The sequence below is a fragment of the Hemitrygon akajei genome, chromosome 10 (assembly GCF_048418815.1).
Source record: "Hemitrygon akajei chromosome 10, sHemAka1.3, whole genome shotgun sequence".
Classification (NCBI taxonomy): domain Eukaryota; kingdom Metazoa; phylum Chordata; class Chondrichthyes; order Myliobatiformes; family Dasyatidae; genus Hemitrygon; species Hemitrygon akajei.
In genome coordinates this window covers 147,540,558-147,567,425 of record NC_133133.1, presented here as the reverse complement: position 1 = coordinate 147,567,425, position 26,868 = coordinate 147,540,558, and the positions used below count along the sequence as shown (strand labels likewise).

The window sequence follows — 26,868 nt, the reverse complement described above, 5'->3', positions numbered from 1 at the left end:
TTCCACTGTTCAATAAAGGTAGCAAAGACAGGCCAGAGCCTGACTTCAGTTGTAGGGAATTATTGTAGGGAACTCTAAGGGACAAGAGTTTTATAGTTAAAGCTTGATGAGGAATAGTCAGCATAGCTTTGTATGTGGGAGGTCCTATCTGATTAATTTTTTTAAGCTTTCAAAGAGTTATCTGAGGAGATAGAGGAAGGTACAGTTGTGGATATTGTCTACACGAACTTCAGTTAAGTCTTTGACAAAGTCCTGAATGGCAGACTGATCTGAGCACATGGGATTCAGGGGGAGGTAGCGAGGTGGATTCACAACCGCCTCAATGATAGGAAACAGAAGGTAATGGTTGAAGGTCAATTTGCTGACTGGAGGACTGTGCTAGTGGACTACCCAGGAGTCAATGGAGGGTCTTCTTATCTGCTATTTATGTAAATGATTTGGATGTGCATGCACACAGCATGATTAGCATGTTTGCTGATGATATAAACCAGGGTATTTTGTTGATAGTGAAGCATGTTTGAATTGCAAAGAGATATTGATCAGTTAGTGAGATGGCTGAGGAACGGCAAATGGATTTCAGCCTATGTAAGTGTGAGGTGATGAATTTTGGGCAGTGAAGACAGGGTAGGACCTCTGTAACGAATGGTAAGGGAATAAGGAATGCTGTAGGACAGAGACCTGAGAGTACAAGTGTGCCGTTTGCTGAAACTGGCTGTGCAGGTAGACAGGGTGGTGAAGACGGCATCTAGCATGCTGGCCCACAGACACAGTGCTGAATTTAGGAATAGGGACGTTATGTTACAGTTACATAGGTCAATTGTGAGCTGCACTTAGAATACTCTGTACAGGTTTGGTCAACCTGTTGCAGGAGAGACTGGAGAAGGTGCAAAAGAAATTTGAAAATGCTGTATGGAATAGAGGGCCTGAGTTATAGGGAGACGTTGGCCACATTGAGTCTTTATTCCTTGGATTATAGGAGAATGAGTGGTGACTTCATAGACTTCAATAAAATCATGAGTGATATGGATATGTCATCCAAATGTAACAAACATGCTTGATAGTTTGATTCATCCTTTCAAAGTATGGTTATTCTAAATTTATGGATATTCTGTAGTAAGCAATAAAATTATTGAACATCTGTTTTCTGATTTTTATCCATTCCTATTGAATTATACAAAATCTCACTCAAGTCATAAAGAAATTCAATTTACCTTTACATTAACTTTATTAATTTTGCCTGATTCTTCACTAGATTAGTTTTTAATTCATGGTTTGGACAAAATAATTTGATTTATATACAGTACCTTGAGTGGCTTTGTCTAAATTCAATTCTATATCTTTGAATGCTCAGATCAATGCATCAATTCCCAAATTCGTATTCTCATTCTGACAAATGCCAATATGCACAATTAACTGCCTAATATAAATAAACATCTCAAAGCAAGAGGTAAGTAAAACTTTACCTTGTAATTTTAAATATCCGTAGAAGTCGCACACAGCGAAGCACTGAAATGCCAAGTGGGGACATAATCTTGGTCTCCACTAGAATAGTCTCAAGGATTCCCCCACATACAATGAAGCAGTCAAAACGGTTAAAAAGTGATACAAAATAAGCTTGTAATCCAAGACTGTACATCTTAAGTAGCATTTCACCGGTGAAAAGTGCCAGAAGAACTTTATTTGCTGTATCTATAAAAGGAATAAAAATAAAGGAAATTGAAAAGAACATCTTCCCACAATTTTCCCTGCCTTTTTTCTTCCTCTTCTACTAATACTCATTGTTTCAAAATGATAGCAGTTTTGGAGTAACTTGCTAATGAATTCATTACTGCTTGAGTGCAGACTGAGATTCACTAAGAGGGGAAATCAGGGCTTGGGGCAATCCAGTCCATGTCTAAGAGGGTTCTTTACCACTTTAGCACAGCACGCCAAATGTAACACATCCCATTATCCCACAGGCATTAACCAATTCACGTGAGATGTGAACCAGAGTAGGAACTTGAGATTTCCCTGTGGTGTCATCATTTAGTGCATTTGCAAAGGTGCCATGGGAAAACTGTGGTATTGTGGACAGACAGATGTATTGAGAGCTGAGCAACCAGTATGTCTTGTTTTCACCTTTGTCCATGCAAACATAAATCTATTGTACTTTCTACAGTGTACGCTGCACTCACTAGTTATTCAAAATCTTTCATAAATATTCTTCCTTTTTCAATTTGAAGTTTCTCATGTGCAAAAGTACATATTTCACATTATATTAATACTTATCCAGTTAATTTACATTGATGTGCCCTTAAGTTCACATCTGAAGATTCTCATAAAAACCTCAGTTTGGGGGACAAAATTTGTAAAATGGATTTGGATTAGGAACACCTTGCACAATTTCTGATATAACAGTTTTCATATTGCCATTATAGTGGTGTTATCCTTTTAGAAGGAAGAAGTGAAAACAAAACAAGAGAAGAAGAATTGAGATTAGAGTTAGAAGAAAGAAGATGAAGAAAACAGCAACACAAAGAAAACATACAGATAAAGAATAAGGCTGATTTCCTCAGTTTACATGTGCAATGCTGCAATAGATCAACTAAAGCCTGTAAATGCATTTACTACTTATAAATGCCATTACAATAGTATTGTGCATCACCCTGATGTTTATTCCTAAAATTCCCACAAAACCAAAAATCACCTATTGCTAGGGACACAAATCAGTATTCTTGCATTTCACTTGCAAACACGAGGAAATCTGCAGATGCTGGAAATTCAAGCAACACACACAGAAAATGCTGGTGGAACGCAGCAGGCCAGGCAGCATCTATAGGAAAAAGTACAGTTGACGTTTCGGGCCGAGACCTTTCATCAGGACTAACTGAAAGAAAAGATAGTAAGAGATTTGAAAGTGGGAGGGGGAGATCCGAAATGATAGGAGAAGACAGGAGGGGGGAGGGATTAAGCTAAGAGCTGGAAAGTTGATTGGCAAAAGGGATACCAGAGGGAGATGGAGAAAAAGCAAGGAGTGATTGTGAGAGGGGCAGGGAGAGAAAAAAGAGAGGAAAAAAAGATGGGGGAGTAATAAATAAATAAGGGATGGGGTAAGAAGGAGAGGAGGTGCATCCTCCTCTTCTCCCACCACCCCACTCGGGATAGGGTTCCCCTTGTCCTTTCCTACTACCTCACCAGCCTCCGGGTCCAATATATAATTCTCTGTAACTTCCGCCACCTCCAACAGGATCCCACTACCAAGCACATCTTCCCCCCACCTTTTTGCTTTCTGCAGGGATCGCTCCCTACATGACTCCCTTGTCCATTTGTCCCCCCCCCCCCCCATCCCTTCCCACCGATCTCCCTCCTGGCACTTATCCTTGTAAACGGAATGAGTGCTACACGTGCCCTTACACTTCCTCCCTCACCACCATTCAGGGCCCCAGACAGTCCTTCCAGGTGAGGCAACACTTCACCTGTGAGTGGACTGGTGTGATATACTGCATCCGGTGCGGCCTTCTATATATTGGTGAGACCCGACACAGACTGGGAGACCGTTTTGCTTTTTTTCTTTCTCTGCCCCTCTCACAATCACTCCCTGCCTGCTTTCCATCTCTCTCTGGTGCTCTGCTCCCCCTTTCTTTCTCCCCAGGCCTCTCATCCCACGAGCCTCTCCCTCTCCAGCTGTGTATCCCTTTTGCCAATCAATTATCCAGCTCTTAGCTTCACCCCTCCCCCTCCTATCTTCTCCTATCATTTCAGATTTCCCCCTCCCCTCCCACTTTCAAATCTCTTGCTATCTTTTCTTTCAGTTAGTCCTGACGAAGGGTCTCAGCCCGAAACATCGACAGTACTTCTTCCTATAGATGCTGCCTGGCCTGCTGCGTTCCACCAGTATTTGTGTATGTTGCTTCTTGCATTTCACTGTTTAACACACTGATGTGTTGGTTTCAATCACAGATCTCAGAGAATGCCACTTTAGTGAAGCTTAGCCTGTGATGAGATTGCTTCTTAGAGAAGCCTTGTTGTGAACACTGACCCCTGTTAATTTTGGGTGAATGAGCCCTTGCTCTTTCAAGTTTCCCATGGCTTCTGTGATGTCCTTGATGCCAATGTGTTGTCTCCCTGAGCATCAAGCGTCGAAATATCCCCAGTGCAAGTTAGTTTTGAGTGCAATAGTCTTTGAAGATGTAAAGAAGTCAGACTGAGTAAGCAGTGAGGCTGCAGGATGTTTTGGAGCAGCCTGGCAAAGAAAACAGTTTAAGTGTTAGCATGGTTTCAGGGAAAAAGTGTTAAATAAAAACTGATGTAATGCGAGCAAAAAAGAACTCTCATTATTCAGACCGGCAAAGGTGAAAACCGTGCCAAGAGAAGCCTTTGGCACTCTACTTTTGTAGATATGATTTAAAAGAGGCTTACACTGGAATACCCACCTCAACAGAACACAAGGATTAAATCTTTGCCTGAATGACAAGACCTCAGAAATGGGAACAATGCTGCTCCACACTAGTTTGATCATATTTTCATATACAGAGTCACTTTAGGGTTTTGTGTTTAATATTGCTTTTTTAAGGTTCTGTCTATGCATTATGGTTTTTACAGTATGAATAGTGAAGGAAAGATAGTCATAAAGTTTTGCTGACTGGTGCATGAGGATATCATCAGGTTAACACATATATGTCAAACTCAAGGCCCGTGGGCCAAATCCGGGCCATGGTGGAATTATCTTTGGCCCGCGAGATAATATCTAATTACTATCAAAGCTGGCCCCAGTAATCGAAGCGCCTATGGCGTATGATATGGCTAATGCTGAGTTTATTCAGGTACCAGGTTTTCAGGGTTTTTAGTGTTTATTCGGCAGTCTTCTTCATAAGAAACGGAATTTGTAAAGTGAAACACTTTGTAGTTATAGCAGAGACTGAGACACATGAGAGCAGGCTGAAAAAACAGAGGCAACGAAAGCTGCGTTCGCACGCGTCTGACTGATCCGGCCCGCATGAAGCTGCATTTTGCTCAATCCGGCCCGTGACCTAAAATGAGTTTGACACCCCTGGAACAGATTTGCATTTATTTCACATAGTTGTGCCCTTACCTTGAACAAGGGTTAGCCACTTGGGCTGGTTGTAGTGCTCAGAAGCAATAGTAAGGGTGTTGAGGAAAACTAGAAATATTACAAGCCAATAAAATACATTTGACTTCACTCCAGCGCGACATTTTCGCCTGCAAAATCGATTCCACCTTCGCCAATATCGACTGCAAAACAAAAAGTGATATTGAGGGTGTAGAAAGAATTTTCTATTTGTTTTCTTAATTTCTTCAGCTGAGAGAGGTCTTTTGATAGGAGAGAACAAATTGACACAAAAGAGTTGAATGAAGGGATGATATATAGACAGTGCCTCTGGTGGTTAGATTCTTGTGTTTACTATAATCTGGCAAAGCAAATTTCCCATTCATTTGAGAAAATACTGAAAATCAGTGGTGTAGAAAATGCAGCTTCTAGAGTTTTTGCACTGACACCATTACCAGATTATCATTCATTTGTTGAAGTTGAAAATCTACCTTAGAACTCCGCGCCTATATAATTTCTACACAGAAAGTTACCCTGTTTGATCAGTCCATTTATGAGGAGAGAGTGGGATGTTTTAATACAAGGGAAGAAGGAAACACAGATTTTTGCTTGTTGTAATTTTTGATAGTTGGCAGTCACTCTTTGCAATTTTTTTCTTTTCACTGGTCCTGTAGTATTCACTGATTCCCAGGTTTTGCTAAGCCTGTTTATAAATACAGTGGATTCCAGTTAATTGGGCCATAGGTTAATCAGGATAGCCACTTATTTGGGACAATTCTTAAAGAACAGAAACTAGTTGATATAATAACTGGGATTCCTTTCATTTATCTGGGACACCATGCCACTTAATTAGGGCAGAAGACTTTTACCGAACAGTTTCAAACCAGTGTTAGACCTGTACACTTGTGCAGCCGTTAGACACCACACTGCACTTAGAGTGAACAGTTTTTAAATACTGTCAGTTGCATGCACTTGTGATCAAAAAGCAGTGACTTTTGTCACAGATAGTTGGCAAGAAATTAGCAGTAAGATAATTCAGAACTGTTTCGTTTTCTGCAGCTTCAAGCATTCAGGCTTTGAGATGTCAGAAATGACCGGGAGTAAAAATGAAATGATTTCACTACTTAAAAACAGGTTAGGGACTATGAAGAATTTGAAGGTTTTGAAGTTCAAAGTTTCAAAGTACATTTATTATCAAAGAATGTATAACTTATATGACCTTGAGATTTGTTTGCTTACAGGCAGCCACAAAGCAAGAAACCCAAAAGAACCCAATTAAAAAAAAGACAAACAGCCGACACGCAGAGAAAGAGAAAATAAAGACAAATCATACGAACAATAGAAGCGAGCAACAACATTCTGAACCAAAATGAGTCCTTAGATCCCAACCCTGAAGCAGTGCATTTTAGGCCCAAAGCCTCAGTATCAGTTCATCATATTAACTAGTACGGAGCACAGCAGCCAGGGCAGTCTTCATAATCCCAGCTCCATGGAGAGAGAGTGAACATCGCAGGAGAGTGAATGAAATTGGCTCTCGCCTCTGATCCTGACATCCTGTCTTTCCAGTCTAATCTGGGCTGGCATTTAAATTGTCCAAACAGTGTATCTTACCTCGCACTAGGACCTGGGCACCTCTGCAGCGAAAGGCTCCAGGCCTAGACTATGCCACTTAGTGACACACTCTGGGCCCAGATTTTGCTGTCCAGCTCAAAGTCACTTTTGATTTCTCCAATTTGGCTTGGCACCCACAGCGATCCAACTTTGTACCCGGACCAGTCGTATGGGCAATGAGACTCCCCTGACTCGACTTCTCCTCTCCGAATGGCTCACTCCATCTGCGTCAATTCTGCAATGTACCAGCATGCTTCATCCCTTGAATTTGCTTTGTCTTCACTCGCCTCTTCATTGTTTGTGGTGATAATTTACCACAATTTACTTCAGAAAAGGTGTTATTAGTAACGTTAAGTTGAATTTTTTGCCTTTTGAACTGTCAGTGGGCTGTCACACGTGTTCTGTAGTGCCATCTTAAATCGGAAGATATTGGCAATCATCTTGAATGTCACAATGAAAATGAAGATTTGGAGGTTGCAATCATTGTTAGCATTGTATGAAGGCAGTCCATTATCTACTCTAGGAGACTGTGCTGATATTGTTCATTTACAGTTAATTTAAAAGAATGCGACAGGGTACAGGTATACCAGATGAATTCCTCTGTTGATAGCAGTTAGGAACTAATACACAGTTTTATAATACTGTAGTAGTATTGATTGTGTTCTAAGTTGTTCCAAATTTCATTTTCATACATACTTTATTAATTGTCTTTTTTATGCTTTTTTAACTATTTCCACAAAACTTTAGCTAATTGGGGCAGCTGCTTAATTGGACTAAAATGTACTGGTCCTAGTGTGTCCTAATTAATTGGAATCCACTATACTTCCAATATTATACTGACATGAGGAGGCATTCATATATATGGCACGTTGATTTTAAAACCTTATATTCCAGGGAGCAAGTTGGCACTCCAAAATACAGTTTTAGCATTTTGAACAAAAAAACTGATGAGAAAATATGACTTCACATTGGGAAATATTTTTAATTTCAGAGGGACAATGATAGATTATATTACACAGACTTTAATGATAGATTATAATACATTTTGTTGTAGATTGTTTACTATAGTTAAACTTGGTATTTTATGTTTAACTACAGTATTTTTAAACATTTACAAATATTATCCAGTATTGCATGTGGCTTCATTAATGCTGATCACTGATTCATTGTCATGGACTTTACAGAAGTTGTAGATGAGTATGTCCCCACAAAATGATTCCAATTTTCCCCAACCAGAAGCCCTGGATGAACCATGCAATTTGCCTATCGTCAGACACAATATCAATGGCTCTCCACACAACTTTAGACCACCTGGACAACACAAACACCTACGTCAGGATGCTGTTCATTGACTATAGCTCAGCATTTAATACCATCATTCCCACAATCTTAATTGAGAAGTTGCAGAACCTGGGCCTCCGTACCTCCTTCTGCTATTGGATCCTCGACTTCCTAACCAGAAGACCATAATCTGTGTGGATTGGTGATAACATATCCTCTTCACTGACGATCAACACTGGCGCACCTCAGGGGTGTGTGCTTAGCCCCCTGCTCTACTCTCTATATACACATGACTGTGTAACTAGGCATAGCTCAAACATCATCTATAAATTTTCTGATGATACAACCATTGTTGGTAGAATCTCAGGTGGTGACGAGAGGGCGTACAGGAGTGAGATATGCCAACTAATGGAGTGGTGCTACAGCAACAACCTGGCACTCAACATTAGTAAGACGAAAGAGCTGATTGTGGACTTCAGGAAGAGTAAGACAAAGGAACACCTACCAATCCTCATAGAGGGATCAGAAGTGGAGAGAGTGAGCAGCTTCAAGTTCCTGGGTGTCAAGATCTCCAAGGATCTAACCTGGTCCCAACATATCGATGTAGTTATAAAGCAGGCAACACAGTAGCTATACTTTATTAGGAGTTGGAAGAGATTTGGCATGTCAACAAATACACTCAAAAACTTTTATATAGTGGTATCGTGGAGAGCATTCTGACAGGCTGCATCACTGTCTGGTATGGAGGGGCTACTGCACAGGACTGAAAGAAGCTGCAGAAGGTTGTAAGTCTAGTCAGCTCCATCTTGGGCACTAGCCTACAAAGTACCCAGGACATCTTCAGGGACTGGTGTCTCAGAAAGGCAGCGTCCATCATTAAGACGTCCAGCACCCAAGGCATGCCCTTTTTTCACTGTTTTACCATCAGGTAGGAGATACAGAAGGCACACACTCAGCGATTCAGGAAAAGCTTCTTTCCCTCTGTCATCCAATTCCTAAATAGACATTGAATCTTTGGATACTGCCTCACTTTTTAAAAAAATACAGTATTTGTGGTTTTGCCTGTTTTAAAAAATCTATTCAATATACAAAAATGATTCACAGTACTAGTTTATTTATTATTATTATTTTTAATTTAATTATTATTTTTTCTCTCTCTACTAGATTATATATTGCATTGAATTGCTGCTGCTAAGTTATCAAATTTCACGTCACATGCCGGTGATAATAAACCCAATTCTGATTCTGACCATGAGATCTGCGATCTGCTGAGGGCCGGATCAGAGGCATTCACGTCTCGTGACCAAGAAAGTTGCAACAAGTCCAGCTACGATCTCCGGAAATCCATTTCATGGGCAAAGTAGCAATCTTGGACTAAACTTGAATCAGCAAAGGATGCTTGACAGTTGTGGCAGAGCTTCAATACTATCACTTCTCATAAGGTAAAATTAAGTGACATAGATGACAACAGGGTTTAGCTTTCAGATAACTTCAATGCCTTTTATGCTCACTTTGACTATCAAAACATGGAGGAACCATCATGAACTCCCACAGCCCCCAGAGATCCTGTGACTTCAGTCTCTGAGATAGACAGCCTTCCGGAGGGTGAGCTCATGGAAAGTATCCAGCCCAGACAGGATACCTGGCCAAGTACTGAAAATATGTGCTGATCAATTGGATGGAGTGTTCAATGAGATCTTCAATCTCTTGCTTCTATCTGCTTCGAGCAGGCTTCAGTTATACCAGTGCCCAGGAAGATTGTGGTAACCTGCTTCAATGACTATCATCCAGTAGTACTTACATCCACAGTGAGGAAGTGTTTTAAAATGTTGGTGATGAAACATATCAACTCCTGCCTGAGAAGCAACTTGAATCTCCTCCAGTTTGCCTACCAGAGCAACAGGTCCACAGCAGATGCCATCTCATTAGCTCTTCACTCAACCCTGGATCATTTGGACATCAGGATACTCTTTATCAACTATATTTTAGCATTCAATACTGTCATTCCCTCAAAACTAATCAATAAGCTTTTAGATCTTGGTTTCAATACCACCTTGTGCATCTGGATCCTCAATTTCTTCACTTGCAGACGTCAGTCAGTTCAGATTGGCAACGGCATCTCCTCCACAATCTCCATCAGCACAGGTGTGCTTAGCCCCCTGCTCTACTTGCTTTACACTCGTGACTGTGTGCCTAAACACAGCTTCAATGCCATATTGTTGACGACACCACTGTCATAGGCCAAATCAAAGATGGTGATGAATCAGCATATAAGATGGAAATTGAAAATCTGGCTGAGTGGATTCACAACAACAACCTCTTACTCAATGTCAGCAAGACATTGATTACAGGAGGAGAAAACCAGAGGTTCATAAGCCAGTCCTCATTGGAGGATTTGAGGTGGAGAGGGTCAACAACTTTAAATTCCTTGGTGCTATCAAGATTCGGCATGGCATCTAAAACTGAGAGTAAATTGTCTGGCTGCATACCATCAAACTTCTATGGAAAGGCCAATGCCCTTTAAAGGAAAATCCTACAAAAAGTAGTGGATATGGCCCAGTCCATCACAGGTAAAGCCCTCCCCACCACTGAGCACAAACACACACCATTGTCATGCTAAAACTATTTTGATCATTTCTTCAGGAAACTATTTAATCAGGTGCAAATGATATGATGACACAAGAAAACCTGCAGATGCTAGAAATCCAGAACAATGCACATAAAATGCTGGAGGATCTCAGTTGGCCAGGCAGCAGTGACAGAGGGAAATAAACAGTCAATGTTTTGGGCTGAGATGATGATCAATCCTAATGATCTTGGTCTGAAACATCAACTGTTCATTATCCTCATAGATGCCATCTGATCTGCTGAGTTCCTCCAGTGTTCTGTCTGTGTTGCTGCAAATAATATGAAAGGGGCATCTTAACAATGCCATAAAATTCACAGACATTGATGTAGACTGAGGATATTAAATTTTAAAGAGGTGTCTTGATGAAACCTATTAAGCAAAGTGCACCAGTCTAAGGATTCTTCTTAATCTTAGTGTGGCACTTTCAGCTGTGTTAATCTCAGGCAAAGCTATATATCCTCTTATTTTGGGTGGATAGTTCAACAATGTTGGAAATGTCTCTGGAGGCCTTCCAATTAACTGAAAGAATTAAGATGGTCAGAATTAAGGCACTGGTATATATTCCGCCTATTGTATCCATCAGAGACACTATTGATCACACTTACCTAAAAATTGTGACATTATAAAGTTACTGATAACTGGGAAAGGGAAATGAATATTGGCAATATCAAAGTTTATCAGCCACTCGTCCCTCCAAAACTGGTGAGCATTGCATCTTAAAATTCTGCTCTGACTTTCAAGAGTACATTCCTAAATAGCCTGTTCATGTATTGATGCAACATGTTGGAAAGGGTTACCAGGACAAGTTCCTACACCTGGCAAACTGATACATAATGATGATATCATTTGGTGTCTTGCTTAGCAGAGAACCATTGTCCTTATTTTGAGTTTTGTATATAATTATGTCACAGTAGAATGGTCTGAGGATAAATGGCACACGGTTGCTATGCAACACTGAGCAAAAATTAGTATTCTTGCCACTGGCAGCTGGTAATGTCATTAATTGAAAAAAATACATACTTAGAAGACATCTTAAATTACATACCCTCAATGGTATTTACATGACTTTGTGTAAGACAAAATTTTTAGCAGTTTGAACAAAATGGGGAAAAGCACAATGTCTTTATTAGTGGCTCATCTGTAACTGGCTAAGAACGCTTACAATGGAATCTGTTATTAACATTTGCACAGAAGTTAGGAGTATATAGAATGCTCTGTTGTTTAATACAGTAAAAATGCAAAATATATAATGTAATGTCACATTTGGCTACAAATATAAAACTTATAGCTTGGAAAAATTTGCATGAAAATTACTTTGGTGTCTGCTTGTTCTACTGACTAGCTAATCACCCATGGTAAATGTAAATTGGTTAGTATGGAGAATGACTGATTTTTGTATATGGTATTCTCAGAGGTGGGTACAATGGACATTAATTGATAATGGAAGCACTGAGGAGAGGAATTAATGATAGCTGTATTAAAATCACCAATTAGAAGGGACTAGTCCTAAAAATGGAGTGTATGTACTGCCAAGAATGGTATAAATACTACATAAATATCAGTTTAGTTACAAAGATTAGAAAAAGAAAATGGACAGACACAATGCATCAAGAATCAATCCTTATCTCATTCCTGTATAAAACAACTCAGATAACAAAATATTACTAGTTAAGGCCCATCTAAAAGCAGAGACATTCTTTCAACATCAAAAACATTTACTTCTATTAATATAATATGGTTCTTAAACAGTAACTATAGTTAACATCAAGTATACAGTATTGCAATTCTAATGTGCATATTCACAATACAGCCGTTCTCAATTTCATACAGTATTCCCGCTAATTTCAATACTGAGCAAATAAAATTGTCATTGAATCAATACCTGTAACTTTAAGAGAAAGTAAACAAAGAAAATCAGTGTATAAAAATACATTAACTACAATGTGTTAACTGACCTGAACTTCGACTTGGAAATTCTGTGCCTGGAATACAAAAGGAAAAATGATGGAAGATTTAAGCATCTACTGAATTAAAATCTCTTCATATGTCATTAGCGAAGAAGGCTTATTGCTTGAACAGAAATACGAAGTGTCAGTGCTTGACAGCAATCGGGAACAACAGCTGAGTAATTCTTTTTGCTGGAATAATGGAAAGACATTTGTCAAACTGGGGAGAAAATGAATTATGATACAGGGATCACATTAGAAAGAAATAAGAGGTTTGCAATTACATATCTTTCAGAATATTTCAAAAAATTCACAAACAATAAAAACAACTAATTTGGGCCTGCTGGAGCACAGAAAAAGAGTATACAAACTGTGACTCATTCTCAGAAGAACATCAATTTAAAATGTGGCACTTCTCCCGTGGAACCTGCCGGATTGAGGGGCAATGTTTTACCAATGAATATGGACATTACCAAAACCACAGGAGATTATGCAGATACTAGAAATCTTGAGCAATACACACAAACTGCTGGAGGAACTCAGCAGGCCAGGCAGCACTTATGGAAGGTATACCAATAGACTTCATGAGTAAGGCTAATACAATTAGCTTTGGGTATAAGCTGAACTCACCAAAAATCTTCCTTCTTCAGCTTTTACTGTTTCCTCTTAACACCTCCCAACTTGTTATATCAATCTGAAAGTTGCCTCACAGGTAGATAGGGTAGTTAAGAAAGCTTATGGGAGTGTTAGCTTTCATAAGTCGAGGGATAGAGTTTAAGAGTCACGATGTAATGATGCAGCTCTATAAAACTCTAGTTAGGCCACACTTGGAGTACTGTGTCCATTTCTGGTCACCTCACTATAGGAAGGACGTGGAAGCATTGGAAAGGGAACAGAGGAGATTTACCAGGATGCTGTCTGGTTTAGAGAGTATGGATTATGATCAGAGATTAAGGGAGCTAGGGCTTTACTCTTTGGAGAGGAGGATGAGAGGAGACATGATAGAGGTATACAAGATATTAAGAGGAATAGATAGAGTGGATAGCCAGCGCCTCTTCCCCAGGGCACCACTGCTCAGTACAAGAGGACATGGCTTTAAGGTAAGGGGAGGGAAGTTCAAGGGGGATATTAGAGAAAGGACTTTTACTCAGAGAGTGGTTGGTGCGTGGAATGCACTGCCTGAGTCAGTGGTGGAGGCAGATACACTAGAGAAGTTTAAGAGACTACTAGACAGGTATATGGAGGAATTTAAGGTGGGGGGTTATATGGGAGACAGGGTTTAAGGGTCGGCACAACATTGCGGGCCGAAAAGCCTGTAATGTGCTGTACTGTTCTATGTTCTATATATCCCCACCTCTTCCCCACCCATCCACCTTCTCCCTCACCAGGTCTCACTTATCACCTACCAGCTTGTACTCCTTCCCCTCCCCCCATATACTTTCTCTCCCTTTCTAGTCCTAATGAAGGGTCTTGGATCAAAACGTTGAACTGTTCATTCCCCACCATAGATGCTGCCTAACTTTCTGAGTTCCTCTTTCATTCTGTATGTGTTGCTACTGAAGTTATCATCTCCCTGAATCTTTTCACGTCAAGGTTTTTTGCAAATAAACACTAGAGGGATTAATCACATTAATCAAAGCAACAGGGAACATCACTGAATACACCAAAGATGTATGGAGGATATAGTTTGCTCTATAAACAATCAAGTAATTATTTTTAACCATTTGCAGCAAGCAAAGTAGATTTTATCAAATTTGTAAATTATGTATGACACAGCTTTACAAGATGACTACTGTTTCGATATATAGCAACAAATACAAACACCATCTATGACAAAAGTTTAAAAGAAACTGAAAAGGGGGAGGCACATGCCGAAAAGCCATAGAGTAGTTGATCTCTTCAGAGCATCTGGTACTCTGCATAAAGATCCCAATGAATCAACAGCTCTTGTTACGATATTTCACAGATCCATTCCAGCTTTAGAGAATAACTAAACCATTCAGTTAACTTCTAATCCATTATCATCACAACTATGTTTGCAGGGTAAGGTGGCTAATAGTTCGAAAAAAATACTGGAATTGTGAAATGCCCCTATTCTTCCCAGTGCAGAGAGCACTCCATTATGTTGTCTGCATATTTTGATGATTTCAGCTTATACTCAAGGCTAAATATACTAAGCCTTGCTTTTCTGCATCAGCAAACAGCTCAAATTTAAGAACGGAAAGCTACCACTGAAAGCCAGCATGCACCTCTTAAATGGAGGGTGCCTTTTGGCTGTGTAAATTGGTAGAAATCATTGTGGAGCAAACTCCCAACCTGAATAAGAATCAGGTTTAGTATCTTTGACATATGTTATGAAATCTGTTGTTCTGCAGCATCAGTACATGGCAACACATTAAAAACATCTACAAATTACAATACAAAGTATATATAAAATTAATTAAATGGAGTAAAAAGAGAGAACATTTAAACATTTCTCTATCATGTGGAAAATTTTTAGCATACCATCCATCAAATGTGAGGACAATGGGCAGTAAGGCTAATACTTTGAATAGGTACTTAATTTTAGACATGTTGTAGGAACTTAAACGTTTTTGTATTACATCCAGTTTTATAAAGATCTGAAAGAATAATTCAAACAGATTAAAGAGAGACCAGGGTTCAATATAGAATTATATTTTTTTACTTGTCATTTGTAGGATTCAAGGATTACTGGTTAATGCTAGGATTTAATCCCAAATACACTTAACAAGGTTCTCATTCCTGCAAGGCAAGGCAATAGGCAACAAGTGGGAAGAGAGCCTAGCCTAAAGGAACAGGCACAGTTATGTATTAGCATAATCCTTGAAGATCAGTGTTCAATGTTCTCCCAGCATTATTAGGCTCTTCATAACAAAATTTAAGATCATAAAATTTAACAGTACGTCATATCTAGTTTCTCGCAATCTACTTTTCCTTTGTCTCAAGTTTTTAAATTGCAGGTGATAGCATTTGTAATCCAACTACTATTAATCTGTCTGTTCTCATGCTCTTGCCAATTAATCCAGACTGATACTACCTTTACTGACAAGTTGGGGACTTCTAGGTCCAAAGCGCAACGTCATCCTGTAAAGTGATCTGCAATTTCTCCAATGCAAGTCAACTGCCTTCCACCTGTTACAGCTATTGGTGTAGCACCAGACAGGTACATGAGAATTAATGAAGACGTATAGAAAACTAGCACTAAGAGCACAACATGAGGAAATCTGCAGATGTTGGAAATTCAAGCAACACACACAAAATGCTGATGGAATGCAGCAGGCCAGGCAGCATCTATAAGGAGAAGCACTGTAGACGTTTTGGGCCGAGACCCTTCGTCAGGACTAACTGAAAGGAAAGATAGTAAGAAATTTGAAAGTGGGGGGGGGGGGGGAGAATGCGAAATGATAGGAGAGGACCAGAAGGGGTGGGGTGAAGCTGAGAGCTGGAAAGGTGATTGGCAAAAGGGATTCAGAGCTGGAGAAGGGAAAGGATCATGGGACGGGAGGCCTAGGGAGAAAGAAAGGGGGAGTGGGGGGGAGCACCAGAGGGAGATGGAGAACAGGCAGAGTGATGGGCAGAGTGAAAAAAAAGAGGGGGGGAAAAACTAAATATATCACGGATGGGGTAAGAAGGGGAGGAGGGGCATTAACGGAAGTTAAAGAAGTCAATGTTCATGCCATCAGGTTGGAGGCTACCCAGTCGGTATATAAGGTGTTGTTCCTCCAACCTGAGTGTGGCTTCATCTTGACAGTAGAGGAGGCCATGGATAGACATATCAGAATGGGAATGTGACATGGAATTAAAATGTGTGGCCACTGGGAGATCCTGCTTTCTCTGGCGGACAGAGCGTAGGTGTTCAGCGAAACGGTCTCCCAGTCTGCATCGGGTCTCACCAATATATAAAAGGCTACACCGGGAGCACCGGACGCAGTATACCACACCAGCTGACTCACAGGTGAAGTGTCGCCTCACCTGGAAGGACTGTCTGGGGCCCTGAATGGTGGTGAGGGAGGAAGTGTAAGGGCAGGTGTAGCACTTGTTCTGCTTAAGAGCACAACATTATTTAGTTGATGTTTCTGTGTTATTTTATATGGTTTAATTTAGAGATTTGATTTGGAATACTATTTTTTGTTGGCTTTTGTTTTGATATTATGTTATTCAAACACAATGGTGTAACAAGTGGAGTCACTGCCTCACAGCCCTACAGATTGAGGTTGAATGCTGATCTTAGATCTTGACTGTGTGATTAAATGTCATTATGTAATATATAAATAAGGAGAACAAAACTGTGCAGAGTACTCCAAGTTTATCCTCACCCATACCTAAAGAGTTGCAACAATTTTTGACTAATTATAACCCTGTTTAAACAAAGGCCCTCTAAACACTTGCTACTCATTCCTGTTAACTTTTTGTGATTCAGGGACATAAATATTTAGATCCTTATATAGTGCCTATACTCTGTTCATCACAATCTTCCTCTACTTGGATAATAGGCAGGCCTTAGATTCTTCTAATTTCACACTTTCCCACATCAAGTCCATCTACAAATATTTGCTCACTCTCTTAGACCAGAAGATGTAGGAGCGAGATTCGGCCACTTAGCCCATCGAGTATGCTCCACCATTCCATCATCCCTAATTTATTATCCCTCTCCACCCCATTCTACTGCCTTCTCCCTGTACCCTTTAACGCCCTGTCTAACCAAGAACCTATCAAACGCTGCTTTGAATATACCCAGTGACTTGGCCCTCACAGCCATCCCTCTATTCTGACGCTGTGCCCTTTGGTCCCAGACTTGCCCACTATGGGAAACATCCTCTGCACTTCCACTCTGTCTAGGCCTTTTGATAGTCGACAGGTTTCATTGAGATCCGCCCTCATTCTTCTAAACTCCAGCCAGTACAGGCCCAGAGCCATCAAATGCTCCTCATACATTAACCCTGCTATTCCCAGAATCATTCTTGTGAACCTCCTTTGGACCTTCTCAAATGCCAGCACATCTTGTATTACATAAGAGGCCCAAAACTGCTCACAATACTCTAGGTGAGGTCTGACCAATGCGTTATAAAGTCTCAGAATCACATATTTGCTCTTATATTCTAGTCCTCTTGAAATAAATGCAGTGCCTGGCAAATGAGTAATTACAAAGAAGGCACGGCAGCACCTTTACTTCCTTAGAAGTTTATGAAAATTTGGCATGACATCTAAAAATTTGACAAAATTCTATAGACGTGTACAGGAGAGTATATTGACTGGTTGTATCACAGCCCTGGTATGGAAACACCAATATCCTCAAATGGAAACTCCTACAAAAAATAGTGGGCACAGCCCAGTGCATCATGGGTAAAACCATGAAGCCTTGTTGTAGGAAAGCAGCATCCATCATCAAGGACCCCCACCAGCCAGGTCAGGCTTTCTTCTTGCTGCTGTTATCAAAAATAAGGTACAGGAGCATCTGGACCCTCACCACCAGTTTCAGGAACAGTTATTACCCCTCATCCATTAGGCTCTTGGACCAGTGGGGATAACTTCACTCAACTTCACTCACCCCATCAATGAACAGTTCCCACAATCTACAGACTCCCTTTCAAAGACTCCTCATCTCGTTCTTGATATTTATTGCTTACTTAGTTATTTTTACGTTTTTTTTTCTTTTGTATTTGCACAGTTTGTTGTCCTTTGCACACTGGTTGTTTGTCTGTGGGTGCAGTCTTTCATTGATTCTATATTTCTTGGATTTACTGAGCATGCCCGCAAGAAAACAAATCTCAATGTTGTGTATTCTGACATGTACGTATGTACTTTGATAACAAAGCTACTTTGAACTTTGAACATTGTACTTGCTTTCCTTACCTTACACCGACTCAATGCGCAATTTATCCTACATAAGAATTCCCATGTCTCTTTGCACCTCCGATGTTTGAATCTACTCCATTTAGAAAACAGTCTATGCATTTATTCCTTCTACCAAAGTGCATGTCCATTTACTTCCCTACACTACATTCCATCTGCCACTTCTTTGCCTATTCTCCCAATCTGTCCAAGTCCTTCTGCAAACTCCCTTCTTCCTCAACACCACCTGCCCCATGTACCTATAATTTACAAATCTGGCCACAAGGCCATCAATTCCAAACTGTTGACATATAACAAGAAAAGAAGTGGTCCCAATACCAACCATTGCAGAACACCACTTGTTACCAGCAGTCAACCAGACTAGGCCCTCTTTATTTGCTTTTTGCTTCCTGCCAATCAACTAATCTTCTATCAATGCTAGTACTTGCCTGTAATACCATGGGCTCTAATCTTGTTAAGCAGCATCATGTGCGGCATCTTGTCAAAGGCCTTCTGAAAATCCAAGTAAACAACATCCACTGACTCATTTGCCTCGATGCTCTCTTCAGCTACAGTACCTCTTTCAGAAGGCTTGGATGTAGACCATCTTGCCCAGGTGACTTATCTACCTTCTGAGCTTTCAGTTTCCCAAGCACCTTCTCCTTAATTCAGTTTTGCCCCCGACACTCTTGAATTTCTGGCATACTGCTAGTGTCTTCCACAGTGAAGACTGATGCATAATATTTATTAAATTATTCTGCCATTCTTTTGACCTCTATTACTACCTCTCCAGCATTGTTTTCCAACAATCTAATATCCACTCTCACCTCTTTTTTACTCTTTGTACATCTGAAAAATCTTTTGGTATTATGGCTAGCTTACCTTCCTATTACATCTTGTCTCTCCTTATGTTTTTTTTGTTGCCTTCTGTTGGTTTTTAAAATCTTTCCAATCCTCTAACTTATTATTTACCTTTGCAATACCCTTTCTTTTGCTTCTATGCTGTCTTTGACTTCCCTTGTCAGTCATGATTGTCTAATATTCCCTTTAAAATACTTCTTCATCTTTGGAATGTATCTGTCCTGTGCCTTCCGAATTGCCCCCAGAAACTCTAAAGTCATGAATATAATTTGGAAATAATTGAGGGCCAGGACTGATCCTTGAAGAATCCGAGTGGCTACTTTCTTCCAACCTGAATAAAAGCCACTCACTCCAGTTTCTTATGTGATAACCAATCTTCAATTAATGCTAACATGCTTCCCCATGAGCACGTACAGTATCTCATGCACCAGACTTCTATGGAGCAGTCTGTCAAATGCCTTCTGATGATCTAAATACTCTACATCCAGACTTGATAGGACCACATTTTGGCTTTTGCAACACATTTTAAAGCTGTTTGCTAGAAGAAATTAAAAAAAAACTAACCATTGAATTTTGACGTAATTTGGCAAGTGGGAGGCATTTAAAAGTAAGATAGGGAGAGTTAAGAGTCGGCAAGTTCCTGTTGAAGGGCGAAGTTGGCAGCATTTAGGAACTCTGGTTGATTAGGAATATTGAAGCTCTGATCAAGAAAAAGGAAATATACAACAGGTTGTAGCAGCTGGGATCAAACAAATCCCTTGAGTATAACAAATGTAGTACCTTTAAGAGGGAAATTTGAAGAACAAAAAAGGCACATGAGATTCCTCTGGCAGATAAATTAAAGGTGAATCCTGAGACATTCTGCAGTATATTAAAAGCAAAAGAATAAGAAGGGAGAGAATTCACCTAAGTATCAATATGTCATCTATGTGTGTGGATCCATAGATGGTTTAGGTCTTAAATGACTACTTCTCATCTATGTTTACAGTGGAGAAGGTAACAGAAGCTAAAGAATTGATAGAAATGAATAGTAATGTCTTGGAACATATCCACATTAGAAAAGAGGTGCTGGTGGTCTTAAAGCATATTAATCCCTGTGGTCTGGCCAAGTGTATCCTAGGACATTCTGGGAAGCCAGATAAGAAAATACATCATCTCTTGCTATGAATGAGGCACCAGAACACTGGAGGACAGCAAATGTTGTGCCTTTATTTTAACAAAAGTTTGCAAGGGCAGCCTGAGATCTCCAGACCAGTGAGCCTAACATCAGTGGTAGGAATAATCATCTCCTTGGTCTTGCTGACATTGATTGAGAGATTGTTGTTGGGGCACCACTCAGCCAGATTCTCAAACTCCTTCCCATATGCTGATTTATCCCACCCTTGTTTCAACTAATGACAGTGGAGTCATCAGCAAACAATCATAAGTACAAAGCAAGCAGAGTGGGGAGGGGGTTGCTGGGGGCTAAGCATGCAGCCTTGTGGTGCATCTGTTCTGAGGGAGATGCTTCTTAATGCGTAGCTCTTAGTCAATCTGGATGACAACATCAGCACAACAAAATTTCTCACCAAGGACCCAAGCTCAATACTTCACACACTTCAATGTCTAACAAAAAGAGACTTTCCCAGAGGATGGTGGTGGATTTCAGGAACTCCCTCCCTGAAAGGATAGTAGAACCGGAAACTCTTGGACATGTATTGCAAGAGTTGTCACCAGTAGAGTCTAGAATGAGGTGGTATTAGTCTTGGAAAGCTCTGGTGCCTCCATTATGGATGCATAATTTTCTTCTGAGGCATAAATATTCTACAATTTTAGGAAGTCTAGTCAATTCATTTATCATACTTGAAGCAGTTTTTTAAAAACTCTTCAAATATTCTCAATGAATATTTAAATGCTCCAATTTTCAAAGATCTACCATTCAATGCTGCTTGCAGGCTATTCAGAAGGAAAACTCTCAGATACAGAGGGTCATCTTGGTTGCTTTTTATATCTTTTCATACTGGGCAATGGACAATTTCTGCTGTGATTTGGCTCATTATTTCAATACCTGATGCACAAGTACACCATAGGTATCACAGCCATTGGTATCACAACTGCATGACCCCTAATATTAGTTATAAAATAAGCAAATCGAAACAGTTGCACGGAGAAGCAGGAACAGGATAAATAGTAAAGGCAGAGAAAGAAGAAGAGGGTCAACCTAGATACCTTATTCTATCTAGACCGTCCATGACAAAAATCTTTCCAATATATACTCACTACTGCAGCTCTATTTTCCTATTCACCTAACAATCTCAAAGCTTCCCTTCCCTCTACCACTGACCAGACCAGCACCTACTTGGCCACAAAACAATAAGTAACAGCTAATGCAAAATTACCATTTCAAACCAAATTCAACGAGGCAATCCATGGCAAGTATCATACAAAGGACAAATGATTATCCTAATGCACTCAGTTAGGAGCTGTACAATGTTCATATTCCTACATGATGTTAAAGCAATTGCAGCAGTACAGTTGGTATTAAGTTTCTAGCCATCAGTGAGTATGATGGAAGATGGGCTAAGGTGTCGCTAGGCATAGAAGACAGTGCCTTCTATCATCTTTACATGGTCAGCAGCTGTCCAAGCAAGTTGGTTGATAAACAACTTGAAGACAGACAGACATACTTTATTGATCCCGAGGGAAATTGGGTCCCTCTAGCAAAATAAACAGTCTGGTGTTGCTACTCAGGGAGGGAGGATTCCAGTTGGTCTGCAGAGGAGAGACGAGAAAGAATGCTGTGAAGTAGTTCAGGTGATCTTACAATCATGCTTCATCATTTGAGAACGCAGAAACCTGTAACGTATGATAACTTGTACAAAACAACCAAATTTGCCTCACAATATCCTCGGGGCTTGACTTCCGATACTAGCTTATGTAGCTCTTTGCACTTGTGCCACTTCAATCATTTTTTTGAAGGCCTCCTGTGCTCGTGTCTCTGTTCCTCCAATGCAGCACTGGAACCTAGTACCTCCTATATTGTCCCAGTTTTCACTTGTGTCAGGTCAGCTTCGAACATGACTGCAGTACCTCTCTCAGCCACAATACTGATCAAAAACATGCATTTAAACAACACAGGGACGCAAGAGTTACTGAAAATGCTGGAAATCTGGAACAACACTCAAAATGCTGAAAGAACTCAAGTGGCCTGGCAGCATCTATGGAGGAAAATCAACAGTCAACATTACAGGCGAGACACTTCATCAGGACTGTAAAGAAACAGGGGAGATAGCCAGTATAAAATGGTGGAAGTGGAGTAAGACCTGAGAGGTAAAAAAGTAGATCCAGTTGAAAGGGGGATGCAGATGAGGGAGGGGGAAAGTGGGAATGATGTAAGAAGCTGGGAGATGATAGGCGGAAGTGACAAAGGGCTGTAGAAGATGGAATCTGTAAGGAGAGTAGATCAAGAAATAAAGGGGAGGAGATGAGGAGGGGAACCAGAGGGAGGAAGGTATAGCTGATGAGCAGATTGAAAGTGTGTGAGTGGGGAAAAGGGAAGGCACAGTGGGACAGTGAGATACGGAAAAATAGTAGAATGGAGGAGAGTGGTTATTGGAAGGTAGAGAAATCCATGTTCATGCCGTTAGGTTGGGGACTACCAAGCTGAAATATGAGGTGCTTTTCCTCTAATCTGTATCTAGCCTCAATCTGGCAGTCAGAGGAAGCTGTGGACAGACATGCCGGTATGGAAATGGGAAGTTGAATTAAAATGGCTGACCGCTTGGAATCCGGGCTGTAATAGCAGATGGAATGGAGGTGCTTGATGAAACAATGAGGCACACTGGGGCTCCAGATGTAATAAGTGGCATTGATGGATTCAAATATGAAGGACTGCCTCACGTGGAAGGGCTTGAACTAAATAAGGAATACTGTATAACCAAAACAAGTGCATAAAAGGTTCACTGCTATACACTGCAGACCAAGGCTATGTGGGAATTAAGTAGGCTAGAAACTTGCTCACATAACTCCAAACTAATAAGGCCACTGTCAAGTTGAAAACTGGGTTAACCTGGATCACATGCATTCTGTAATTCTCTCCCGAGAGATATTAACAGAGGTCTAAGGGACAGAATGCAGCTGAAGTCTGACATACAACAATTAGCTTGTGAGATTTTAAATGTCACTGGTCTAAAAATTGTTTTCAATATTGCCAATAGAACTTGACAGCACTCTTATTTTATTTTGTGAAGGTGACCCGATCTTAATTATAACCTTACATGCATGCCTTGACTGTTTCATCTACTGGGGTCAGTGTCGCAGTCACTTTAGGCTTCCTGTCTTCTTGATCATTTCAACTGCAGTTGTGATCTCTGCCTCATCTCTCCGTTTGAACCATACTGTTGTACTAGGAAGGTTATACAAACTCCCTAATCAAGAATAAAAGACTTTATCGAGTTTTCTTTCAGCCTACAGGTGCAAGCAGAGTGGACATGGTATTTGCTGTACATCTGGAGTGGGCTGTTGGGGTGCATGGGAGGGGTAGCACCTCTAGATGGGGGGCTTGTCGCGCTCCTTGGAGTGGCTCGTCATCTGTTGGTCCCCACCAACGCCCAGCTCTCACCTGTGGCTCCTTGTAGCTGATTGCATGCGACAGCGGCCACACCCTGGGCAACGGCTTCGACAGGCCGGCTAAACCAGGTGAGGGTAGCCAACGGGTCTGAAACTCTTGGTGAGATAGGAATTTGCTCATCCCAGCATGCGAAGACTGCTTCAGTGGATCAGGCGGAGGAAACCCCGGGGGTTCAATGGCGCACTGTGGAGTGTGTAGGGCGCGGCAGAGCACTTAAGAAGACGCGGCCATCTAATGCAGCCAAGGAAGTTGCCAGACGTAACGATTTTTCGAGCCACTGGATCCTGACTTCTGAGGCCGAGAGATTGGGGTCATCTCTGTGCAAGGCTTTTCCACTTTAATATCTTTCATGCACTGGTTACATTGTGCAACATTCATCTCCCAACTTTCAATTCCTACCAGTCTTCAGCCTTGATGAGAAGCAGTCTGGCAATGGACCACCAACTGGTGGGCCAACCCAAAAGTGGAATCAGTTTAGAGAGATGGTGATGGAGACAGCAAAATCAGTCCTCAGCCCCAAGGACTGGAACCACCAAGACGAGTATGACAGTGCCAACAAAGATCTCCTGGCCAGGAAGAACTAAGCATTCATGGAGTGGCAAAACGACCCAAGCTCCATTCCCAAAAAATGTTTGAAATGTTGAAGGAGCTAGACCTGGGTATTGGCATAAGATATCGCCGAGACGGATCAATGTTTGACCTGAGACACCTTGCTGCAAAGACCAAAACGATGAGAAGGCTCATCACTGAAGCCCTGTTTGCTGATGACTGTGCCCTCATGGCCCACCAGGAGAACCACCTGCAGACAATTATCGACAAGTTCTCCGCAGCCTCAGTAAGACAGAAGTTTCTCCTACAACCTGCACCAAACAGCCACCCTTCTCAGCCATGCATCACCATCGACGGCACTGTGCTGAAGAATGTGGAGAGCTTCAAGTATCTAGGAAGCACCATCTCCAGTGATGGATCCCTTGACAAAGAGATCAAGGATCCAGAAAGCCAGCCAGGCACTCGGGAAACTCCGTGTCAAAGTTCTGGAGCACAAGGACATTCAGCTTTCAACCAAGAACAGCTGGAGCAGTTTCACATACACTCTCTGCGGTCAATCATGAGGATTCAATGGCAAGACCGAATCACCAACCAGGAAGTCCTTGACAAAATCAACAGCACAAGCATTGAGGCAAGGATCCTCCAGGCCCAGCTACGCTGGACTGGCCACGTAATCCGCACGGGTGAAACAAGGATCCCCAGGCAGCTGCTCTACAGTGAGCTTGAGCATGGCAGTCACAATCAGGGCTGCCCCAAAAAAAGATTCAAAGACAATTTGAAATCGTACATCAATTGGGCAGACCTCCAGCCTCGACAGCTTGAGAAGTCCACAGCCAACAGGGCTGTGTGGCCGCCCTGACCAGAAAAGCTGCGTCTGACTTTGAGGATGTCCGAAATCAGCGCCTTGCAGCAGCACGAGACCGACGCCACAAAGCTGTGTATGCGCTCATTCCATCAACCGCCATTCCAGGTCTAACCTGCAACCGCACGTGTGCTTTGGCCTTCGGCCTCCGAAGCCATATGCGTATCCACAGATGACTGCACAATGTTTAGTCTACCTCGGACCCCGAGAGACAACCACACAACAAGGAGAGGGCTGTTAGTGATGGGTCAGCTAACACTCTGGTATCTTTATGGTCACCTTTAATGAGATTATTTCAGATTAGATTTTATTTAGAAAATTAAATTTCCAAGCTCCATTGGTGGGATTTATTTTTGTGTTCCTCCAGTAAATTAGCCATGACATCACCTTTTTTGGAAGTAGTTAACAAAACCAAGTTTCAAAAATAAAAATATGTATTCACTATTATATTGTGTGTGTAACACTACAAATGAAGTACAAATTTCTAGACAAATATTCTTACATACAGTTGAAGTCAGAAGTTTAAATACACCTTAGCCAAATACATTTAAACTCAGTTTTTCATAATTCTTGAAATTTAATCCTAAAAAACATTCCCAGTCTTAGGTCAGTTAGGATCTCTACTTTATTTTAAGAATGTGAAATATCAGAATAATAGTAGAGAGAATGATTTATTTCAGCTTTTATTTCTTTCATCACATTCCCAGTGGGTTAGATGTTTACATACACTTTGTTAGTATTTGGTAACATTGCCTTTAAATTGCTTAACTTAGGTCAAACGTTTTGGGTAGCCGTCCACAAACTTCTCGCAATAAGTTGCTGGAATTTTGTTCCATTCCTCCAGACAGAACTGGTGTAACTGAGTCAGGTTTGTAGGCCTCCTTGCTCGCACACGCTTTTTCAGTTCTGCCCACAAATTTTCTATCAGATTGAGGTCAGGGCTTTGTGATGGCCACTCCAATACCTTGACTTTGTTGTCCTTAAGCAATTTTACCACAACTTTGGAGGTATGCTTGGGGTCACTGTCCATTTGGAAGACCCATTTGCGACCGAGTTTTAACTTCCTGGCTGATGTCTTGAGATGTTGCTTCAATATATCCACATAATTTTCCTTCCTCATGATACTATCTATTTTGTGAAGTGCACCAGTCCCTCCTGCATCAAAGCAGCCCCACAACATGATGCTGCCACCCCCATGCTTCACGGTTGGGATGGTGTTCTTCGGCTTGCAAGCCTCACCCTTTTCCCTCCAAACATAACGATGGCCAAACAGTTCAACTTTTGTTTCATCAGCCCAGAGGACATTTCTCCAAAAAGTAAGATCTTTATCCCCATGTGCACTTGCAAACTGTAGTCTGGCTTTTTTATGGCGGTTTTGGAGCAGTGGCTTCTTCCTTGCTGAGCCGCCTTTCAGGTTATGTCAATATAGGACTCGCTTTACTCTGGTTATAGATAGTCTACCTGTTTACTCCAGCATTTTCACAAGGTCCTTTGCTGTTGTTCTGGGATTGATTTGCACTTTTCACACCAAAGTACGTTCATCTCTAGGAGACAGAATGCGTCTCCTTCCTGAGCAGTATAGCGGCTGCGTTGTCCCATGGTGTTTATACTTGTGTATTC

General features: G+C 41.1%; 1 protein-coding gene across 9 annotated transcripts in view; it reads right to left on the bottom strand.

Moving 5' to 3' along the window:
* Positions 1-26,868, bottom strand: part of cacna1c (calcium channel, voltage-dependent, L type, alpha 1C subunit) — a 737,294-nt gene that overhangs the window by 246,894 nt on the left and 463,532 nt on the right. For all 9 annotated transcript variants that reach the window (XR_012100621.1, XM_073059289.1, XM_073059283.1 and 6 more), the window contains exons 11-13: positions 12,524-12,550; positions 5,072-5,232; positions 1,464-1,689 (exon numbers count right to left, since the gene is read on the bottom strand). Coding sequence is in view for 8 of the 9 variants with exons in the window: in XM_073059289.1 (XP_072915390.1) it covers positions 1,464-1,689; positions 5,072-5,232; positions 12,524-12,550 (414 nt within the window). In the remaining variant the exon portion in view is untranslated. The remainder of the gene's footprint in view (positions 1-1,463; positions 1,690-5,071; positions 5,233-12,523; positions 12,551-26,868) is intronic.